This window comes from Rhinichthys klamathensis, unplaced genomic scaffold, assembly GCF_029890125.1.
Source record: "Rhinichthys klamathensis goyatoka isolate OS25496 unplaced genomic scaffold, OSU_Roscu_1.1 h1tg000346l_1, whole genome shotgun sequence".
Taxonomy (NCBI): Eukaryota; Metazoa; Chordata; class Actinopteri; order Cypriniformes; family Leuciscidae; genus Rhinichthys; species Rhinichthys klamathensis.
Window position 1 is genome coordinate 212,501 of NW_026606858.1, and position 10,000 is coordinate 222,500.

The window sequence follows — 10,000 nt, forward strand, 5'->3', positions numbered from 1 at the left end:
CTGACTCTATCGGCAGATATTTGTTCTTGTTCAAAACACAAACTCACTTCATAAAATAACTTAATATCTTCAGTCATTTTGCTTCTCCAGTAAATGTATCTTGAATTCAGAATGTTTGGATACTCACTTAATGATATTTTCGTATTAATGCTGAATAATAATTTTTTGACTTGCTGTTTTGACCGATTATTTTGTGAAATGGAACTACTTTAAATTCAGTATTACTAGCTATTAATATTAATTTCAGAATGTTTACGGAATAAAGACTATAAGAGTCAAATGTAAGTGCATTTTCTTATTTGGCGTGATGATATTTAGTATTTAGTTTATCTTTGCTAACTATAAATGTTAATTTTGCATGACATTTTTCTTGAATGAAATGAGCTTCGAGGGCTTTCAGGCTGTGTTTCGCGCGTGTGCTGAAGAGCCTCGCGGATGATGTTGCGTTCGCAGTGATTCATTAATAATCTCTCGGGTCACGGATGAGCATCCGTCAGAAGCAGGTGTTCGGATCCTGCGTTCTCGACCCGCGGCTGACAGCGCTCACAGTCACACACACCTCAAAGAAGACCTTCTTTTCTTCTCTCAGAAATAAAGCTGAATTTATGCGGAATAATAAGTGAGATGATGGGCGGACGGATCCTCGGTTTCCACAGTAACAGAAGGATGAGGGACATTACCGGGTTCAGATGTGGAAATTGGTTCCTGTGCAGGTCTCATCCCATTACACACCTGCTTCGGCCCTCACACACACACACGCGTTACACACCTGCTTCGGCCCTCACACACACGGATAGATCACATTATAGCACTTCTAGATGCATTTTGGAAGTTAAAAACCGCCGGTAACACTCTACAATTAAAGTCCCTCCAGGAGTTCAGTGTTTCATCAGAGTCAGTGTTTCTGAACTCCTGAAACGCCTCCACTGTAGTCTCGAGTTTCTCCCGGGAACGAACACGTCTCAATATTCCTCATTATAATAATTAATGCGCAGAATTAAGGGGCGGGGCCTGGTTGAGTTAGTCAGTAGTGTGTTGAAACCAAGCGGCAACCTTCCGGTCTCTCTTGATTCTAACACTGAAGTGACTTAACCTGCAGTTCATCGACTGGCCACTAGAGACATAATCCCATAGACCCGCATGTTAATATTCCCAACTTTACAGCAGAATAAAACATGTTTACAGTCTGGTGCAAAAAGTGGTTTTGGTCTATATAGCTAATTTTGCCCTTCATGACGACTGTGAGGGGGGTGAATTTTTATTATAACTCATCCGTTTAAATTATATTAAGCCTTAAAGTTCTGCATAATTAAGGGCGTGGCCACTTGAGTGACAGGTGAATTCGTTTAAATTATATTAAAGGGTTAGTTCACCCAAAAACGAAACCTCTGTCAGTAATTACTCTCCCTCGTGTCGGTCCAAACCCGTAAGGCTTTCGTTCATCTTCGGAACACAAATTAAGATATTTTAGATGAAATCTGAGAGCTTTCTGTCCCTCCATTGTCATTGCAACTTTCAAGGCCCAGAAAGGTAGTAAAGACATAGTTAAAATAGTCCATGTGACTACAGTAGTTCAACCTTAATGTTATGAAGCGATGAGAATACTTTTTGGGCACAAAAAAACCCCTAAAATAACGACTTTATTCAACAATCATCTCGTCTCTTCCATGTCATTCTCCTACGCTGTTGGCATAGTGAACATGGACGACAAGGGACGGAAAGCGCTCAGATTTCATCAAAAATATCTTCATTTGTGTTCCGAAGATGAACGAAAGCCTTACGGGTTTGAAACGACGTGAGGGAGAGTAATTAATAAGAGAATTTTAATTTTTGGGTGAACTATCCCTTTAAGTCTTAAACTTAAACTTAACTTAAACTTAAACTTAAACCAACTTTAGCTGGAAATAACGTTATTCAAAAATCGCTATAAAGCCAAAACAATCTCTGTTACCGTAAATTGTATGTTTATCTCTGTAAAGCTGCTTTGAAACAATCTCCATTGTTAAAAGCGCTATATAAATGAAGATGACTTGACTTGACTTGACTTAAAGTTTTGCATAATTAGGGGCGTGGCCACTTGAGTGACAGGTGGATTGCACACACACACTACGCCCACATTTTTTTTTACAGTCTATGGCTGAAACTGGCGGTTATGGTAAATCTTCATAGAGACAAGGGCTAAACAGAGCCATTTTTCGTTATACTTCACTTGTTCATATTATATTTCCATATGCTTTTAAATCTCATTATTTCTGTTAGTGTGTTATCAAGTTTTATATTTCCAGAGTGTTAGTGGATTTTACACACACATCTCTCTCTCTCTCTCTCTCTCTCGTTCATCTGTAATCAGGATAGACCTGCAGTGAGGCCGTGATTTGCTCTTTGACCTCTGAACTTTGACCTCAGAGTGAGATCAGGTGCTAATTATCTTCCCCTTGCAGCTTCACTGTCTCTCATTGGCTTAAATAATTCATCACATGATATTTCATCTCCAAACTGAAGCGCTGGCAGAGATCACCTTTACCCAGCATGCCGTAGGGTGGTAATGTATTATCATGCAGCAGAGCAGATCATTCAAAGAGTGTCATAGAATTTATTTCTGCACTGACTATTTCACACATATCAGACGTAACTGAAACTGACGCCTCAAACTGAAGGAGAGAGAGAGAGAGAGAGAGAGAGAGAGAGAGAGAGAGAGAGAGAGAGAGAGAGAGAGAGAGAGAGAGAGAGAGAGTTTTGTTGATGCACCTTTTTGATGTTCGAGGCATCCATGACTCTTTGACTGTATATTACATTTCAAACCCTCACAAATGTGCAAAATGATTGACAGGCAAAGACTGAGTGTGATTGGCTAGTAATCTGATTGGTTAAAGATCCACAGGCCACTCCCTCTGACACTTTTGTGCGATGGATGTATTGATATTTAAGTATGGATGGACAGATGAATGGATTGATATTTTGGTATGGATGGATGGATGGATGGATAGGTGGATGGATTGATATTTATGGGTGGATTGATATTTAGGTATAGATGGAAAGATTGATGGATGGATTTTATATTGATGATGGATTGATATTTAGGTATAGATGGATGGATGGATGGATGGATGGATAGATATTTAGGTATAGATGGATGGATGGATGGATGGATGGATGGATGGATGTATAGATGGATGGATAGATGGATGGAGTAATATTTAGTTATAGATGGATGGATGGATGGATGGATTGATTGATATTTAGGTATGGATGGATGGATGGATGGATGGATGGATTGATTGATATTTAGGTATGGATGGATGGATGGATGGATTGATTGATATTTAGGTATGGATGGATGGATGGATATATGGGGGGATGGATGGATGGATGATAGATTGATATTTAGGTATGGATGGATGGATGGATGGATGGATGGATGGATGGATGGATGGATTGATATTTAGGTATGGATGGATGGATGGATGGATGGATGGATATATGGGTGGATAGATTGATATTTAGGTATGGATTGATGGATGGATATTTAGGTATGGATGGATGAATAGATGGGGGGATGGATGGATGGATAAATGGGTGGATGGATGGATGGATGGATGGATATATGGGGGGATGGATGGATGGATGGATGGATATATGGGGGGATGGATGGATGGATGGATGGATATATGGGGGGATGGATGGATGGATGGATATATGGGGGGATGGATAGATATATGGGGAATGGATGGATGGATGGATATTTAGGTATGGATGGATGGATGGATATATGGATGGATGGATGGATATTTAGGTATGGATGGATATATGGGTGGATGGATGGATGGATGGATATATGGGGGATGGATGGATGGATGGATATTTAGGTATGGATGTATGGATGGATATATGGGTATGGATGGATATATGGGTGGATGGATGGATGGATGGATATATGGGGGATGGATGGATGGATGGATATTTAGGTATGGATGTATGGATGGATATATGGATGGATGGATGGATATTTAGGTATGGATGGATGGATGGATGGATGGATGGATGGATGGATATATGGGGGGATGGATGGATGGATATATGGGGGATGGATGGATGGATGGATATATGGGGGGATGGATGGATGGATGGAAATATGGGGGGATGGATGGATGGATGGATGGATGGATGGATGGATATATGGGGGGATGGATGGATGGATGGATGGATATATGGGGGATGGATGGATGGATGGATGGATATTTAGGTATGGATGGATGGATGGATGGATGGATATATGGGTGGATGGATGGATGATGGATGGATATATGGGGGATGGATGGATGGATATTTAGGTATGGATGGATGGATGGATATATGGATGTATGGATGGATATTTAGGTATGGATGGATGGATGGATGGATATATGGGTGGATGGATGGATATTTAGGTATGGATGGATGGATGGATATATGGGTGGATGGATGGATATATGGGTGGATGGATGGATATTTAGGTATGGATGGATATATGGGTGGATGGATGGATAGATTGATATTTAGGTATGGATGGATGGATGGATGGATGGATATTTAGGTATGGATGGATGGATATTTAGGTATGGATGGATGGATGGATATTTAGGTATGGATGGATGGATATTTAGGTATGGATGGATGGATGGATGGATATTAGGTATGGATGGATGGATGGATATTTAGGTATGGATGGATGGATGGATATTTAGGTATGGATGGATGGATATTTAGGTATGGATGGATGGATGGATATTTAGGTATGGATGGATGGATGGATATTTAGGTATGGATGGATGGATGGATATTTAGGTATGGATGGATGGATGGATATTTAGGTATGTATGGATGGATTGATGGATGGATGGATTGGTGGATGGATGGATAGATGGATGGATATATGGGGGGATGGATGGATGGATGGATGGATGGATAGATTGATATTTAGGTATGGATGGATGGATTGATGGATGGATGGATTGGTGGATGGATGGATGGATGGATGGATGGATGGATATATGGGTGGATGGATGGATGGATGGATATATGGGGGGATGGATGGATGGATGGATATATGGGGGGATGGATGGATGGATGGATATATGGGGGGATGGGTGGATGGATGGATGGATGGATATATGGGGGGATGGGTGGATGGATGGATAAATGGGGGGATGGATGGATGGATGGATATATGGGGGGATGGATGGATGGATGGATGGATGGATGGATGGATGGATGGATGGATGGATGGATGGATATATGGGGGGATGGAGTATTGTATTGTAAAAAGCGCTATATAAATAAAGCTGACTTGAGCGAGGACCCACAGGAAAGCACAGGCCGTGTGCAGGTTTGTAATTTCATTAACTACAGTATATTTATAAATCCAGTTTTTATATTCACAGATAACCTTTTGCATGCAACCGCAGACTTTATTACAGATTAGAAACCCAAAGGTCAGATTAGCATCAGTCAACATTCGTTGCGCTAGCCGCTAGCCGCTCTCTTTCTGCCGTCTCGAAATACCAGCGGCTGGAGATTCCAGTTAATCGTGTGTGTGTGTGTGAAGTGTATGAAACCAGGCTCTGTTTACATCCCTGTTCTTTGTCATGGTCACTTAGCATCGATGCGTGGCGTTACCGCAGTCTCCTGGCGCTCCGGGGCTCCGCCGGCCCTTCCCCAAAAACTGACACAGGGAGTTTATGAAGGGAGCGTGAGAGGATGCTTGCCCTTTAAGTCCATAAATGATTAAAAGGCAAACATGGGCGTTGTTGTGTGTTGTGGCAGTGCTAATTTATGAAGCCGCGCCGGGGCTCCTGTTCCTCTGCTGTGGGGAATATTGGATCTGGAGAAGGTGCTCATGATAGAAGCCTCTTATAAAGTCTGAGAGCCACAGATGAAAGGAAGGAGAGATGGAGAATCCTGATGAATATGGTTATAGATCCAATGCCACGGATTTGTCAATAAGTTTCTGCAAACACATCCTTATTTTCTAACAGAAGCATGTTATATATCAGTGCAAAAACATGATGTTCCTCCTCAGTGTTAACAGCACTAACATCTAACATCTAAACATTCATAAATCAAGATTCAAAATGACTTTATAAAGAGAGGCCGTCACTGAATTTGAAAGCTAAAGCAGAATAAGTCATATTAGTTTGGTAAAATGTCTTTATACAGTAAAAAAAACGTTCACTCAGAAATTGCTAACAAATAATTACAAAGAAATTGCGAGTTAGTTTTGAAGTGAGCGACTGAAATAGTATTTGTATTGTGAAACGCACTGCAATAATGTAGTAAAGCGGAGTCGTTGTATGATTCGCTCGACTGAGTTGTTCAACACTGAGTGATTCAGTTCTGTGTCGCTCGTAGAAACTCTCGGTTCATTCGGATTCTGTGGCTTCGTTTGGATCTTCGTTAATGGAGCAAAAATAGACAAAGTATCTGATAATATTGTGTCTAAATGTGCGTTATTCAACTGAGCGCCGCAGTGAGGATGTGTGTGTGTCGGCTGTAAGTTTGTGTTTTACACACTGCAAAAAATATCATGTTTTTTCTCTCTATTTCTGTCTCGTTTTCAAACACAAATATCAAAACATTCTTAAATCAAGATTTACAGGAGAAGAAGCAAAATGACTGAAGATATGAAGTCTTATATTCTGGAGAGAAAAAAAAATTGCGCATTTTTTTATGACAATAACATACAAATACATTTTTTAATGTTTTTCTGCTCACCAAGGCTGTGTTTATTTTATCATAAATACAATAAAAATTGTGAAACATGATCCTTCAGAAATCACTCTAATATGATGATTTGATGCTCAAGAAACATTTATGATTATTATCAGTGTTGAAAACAGTTTAATAATTTTATTTTTCAGGATTTTTTGACTAATATAAAGTTCAAAATAATAGCATTTATTTGAAATAGAATCTGTTGTAACATTATCAATGTCTTTAATGTCACTTTTGATCATTTTTTTCTATTTTACCAAAAACAGCTTGCATCATTCTCGCTGATTTCCTTGTGTGTTTAATGCAGTATCTCTCTCTCTCTCTCTCTCTCTCTCTCTCTCTCTCTCTCTCTCTCTCTCTCTCTCTCTCTCTCTCTCTCTCTCTCTCTCTCTCTCTCTCTCTCTCTCAGTGTGTATCAGGTGGTTGTTGAGGAGGAACGTCCACGAAGAGCTCGAGGTGGTGAGGCTGAGATCCTCCGCTGTTATCCGGTGCCGGTTCACTACCAGAACGCCAGCGGTCTGAACTCCCGGTATTACTACAGCGCCGAGTTCCCGTCCGCAAGCGTCCCGTCGCCTCAGCCCTTCACCGTCGGGGATAACCGGACCTACAGCGGGTACTGGAACGCCCCGCTGCTGCCGCACAAGAGCTACAGCGTCTACTATCAGGCCGTCAGCACCGCCAACGGGGTGCGTATACTCAATATAGCCGGGTCAGGTCAGGCTTGAGTCTATAGCCCCGTCTGTAGCCCCGCCCCCTTTCACAGCTGACTTCCGCTTAAATTTGCATAATACAATACAGATTGTTTCATAGCAGCTTTACAGGGTGTGTGTAGTGATTATAGTCGAGTCAGCTCAGGTTTGTGTCTATAGCGCTTATAGAGCTTCTGTAGCCCCGCCCCTTTCCAGCGCCGAAATCATCTTTATTTATATAAGAATTAATATAATGCAAATATAAATCAAAATGTAACCGATAGCAGTGACGTCACTGAACTGTGATTAACATCTATTCTCTCGCCGTTTACATGACAGGCTCAATCAGGCAAAGGTGAAAAGGTCAGAGGTCAAAGGTCAAGTCTCCTTTATTTATACAGCGCTTTTTACAGCACAGAGTGTTTCAGAGCAGCTTTACAGGAGAATAATGTAACAAAGTTTGTTTCTAGAAGAAATTAGCGTCACAGTCCAGCTTAAGTAACTTCAATGATGCTTCATTTTTGTTGTAAATAAGTTATTAATTTAGTTTGTTTATATATATAGCCACTCTGGAGAAAACTGTGATGTCATCACGGTTACATTTATGTTATATTTGCATAATACAATCCAGATTGTTTCAAAGCAGTTTTACAGTAATAAATGCAAAATGCAAAAATAATTTAATTTCTGCTCATCTAATAGTCTATAGTATTTTTTAATATGCTTTAACACAAACCATGTGTAAAATCGACAGTCGACACACGGTTTGAAATCGCTGGTGTTTCTGACGTCACAAACGACCTTGTAACCAATCAGATCAACGTGTGATCGCCAACCAGTGGATCTCTGAGCTGAGGGAGTGAGTGGAGGCGGGGCTCATTTGCATATTCATAGAACCGTGCATACTAAATGAGGCGAGGGTGTCGAGTTACATTCAAGATATTTTAAGACATGAAGTTTTTTTTCAAGGAAAAAACGCTTAAATATGTGATTTTGGTGATCAAAGATGAGTTTTAAAGGATAAAATGATTGAGTCCATCTAGGTATATTTACATGCATTAATTTGTTTTCCAGTACAAATATCTAAACATTCTGAGAAAGAATGTTTTTTTGCAGTGTTGCATTTCCAAAGAAAGTCACCGTACAACTGGCTTTATTTACTTGACACCAATGCCGATTTTTCACTTGCATTTGGCGCTTGTTGAGTGTTAATTTCAGTCCCTTTGGGAGACACAGAAGAGTGTGAGGACTTCAGACTCACGAGTCCCTCAGTTAACACACAGATATCACACACGTCGAGTGGCCCTCGAGCGGCCGGAGTCGACGAGGAAGGTAATTGTGGGTAAGAAAGAGAACGGAGGTGAAGAGCATCCCTTCGGACTCCTCGACCTCGACGAGCGTCCTCAAACACACGCGTGAGAGCCCGTCAGGGAACCGGTTTGCCTGTAATCGCACAGAAAGACACTTTTGAAAGACACTTTTGAGTGTGACACACGTCGGGAGACGCCCACCGCTCGCATTAACTCACTTTGGTTTAATGTGTCTCGCTCTTTCTCACCTCTCGCGGAGCTTTTAAAGAAAGCGCGTGTCGAGATTGACGGCTCTGAAAGGCCGCGGAAGAGCCGCTGGATGTAATTGATGTCCTAATTGAGTGAGGATCTGTGTTTTAGCCTCCCTGATGGATCCAGACAGGCACTTACCGAGACGGCCGCTATTCAAGACCTGTAATTCATTAAATCAGGACTCGCGCTGTCACTGTCGCTCTGTGCCGACGCTAAATGCACATTCCTATTCGCTTGCTTTGTAATAGCAAATGAGTGTTTGTTTATGCGACTCGTTCGTCGGGTTAAAAGTCTTCGCACGTGTTCAGGTGTAGGTGTAAGTGTGTATGTTTAAGATTAGAAAACTCTAGGAAAGTTTGAAAGATCCAGGAGTGTTTTGAAATGCTGTGCATTAGCAGTGTGTTGGCATGCTAAAAACACCAGCAGGAATATAAGGACGTGTGTATAGGAAGTGTGTAAAGGGGGGGTTGATTATGATTTCACTTTTCTAGCTTTAGTGAGTGTGTAATGTTGCAGTTTGAGCATAAACAACATCTGCAAAGTTACGACGCTCAACGCTCAGAGCAAAGGGAGAGATTTACTTTCACAGAAATCACTTTTTAAGGACTACAACACACGGCTGGTAGGAACTACAAGAGCTTCTTCACGGGTTAGTGACATCACAAACCCTAGAATTTACATAAACTCCGCCCCCAGAAACACGATTTATAGATTATCATGACAGAATATGCTAATCAGTGACTAGAAGATCGTTAACTCCACATCAGATACATAAACTCATCAATTAAGCGTTCACAAATGTCCTGTTGCTTCTACATGTCGTCTCTGCTTCTAGAGTCTCTCCATCTTTGACTCCGGTTTGAACATAAAAGGGTGAAAGTTATTGAAATGTTCAGTGCGTGTGTGTGTGTGAGGTTATCAGAGCTGCTAACACACACTAGAGAACACACACACACACGCGCACACACACACACACGCACGCACGCACGCACGCACACA

At 41.2% G+C, this 10,000-nt stretch overlaps 1 protein-coding gene across 1 annotated transcript in view; it reads left to right on the forward strand.

Moving 5' to 3' along the window:
- Positions 1-10,000, forward strand: part of ptprma (protein tyrosine phosphatase receptor type Ma) — a gene marked incomplete at its 3' end in the record, with an annotated part of 259,378 nt that overhangs the window by 195,747 nt on the left and 53,631 nt on the right. Inside the window, exon 12 of the mRNA XM_056272706.1 lies at positions 7,160-7,436. Coding sequence (XP_056128681.1) covers positions 7,160-7,436 — 277 coding nt within the window. The remainder of the gene's footprint in view (positions 1-7,159; positions 7,437-10,000) is intronic.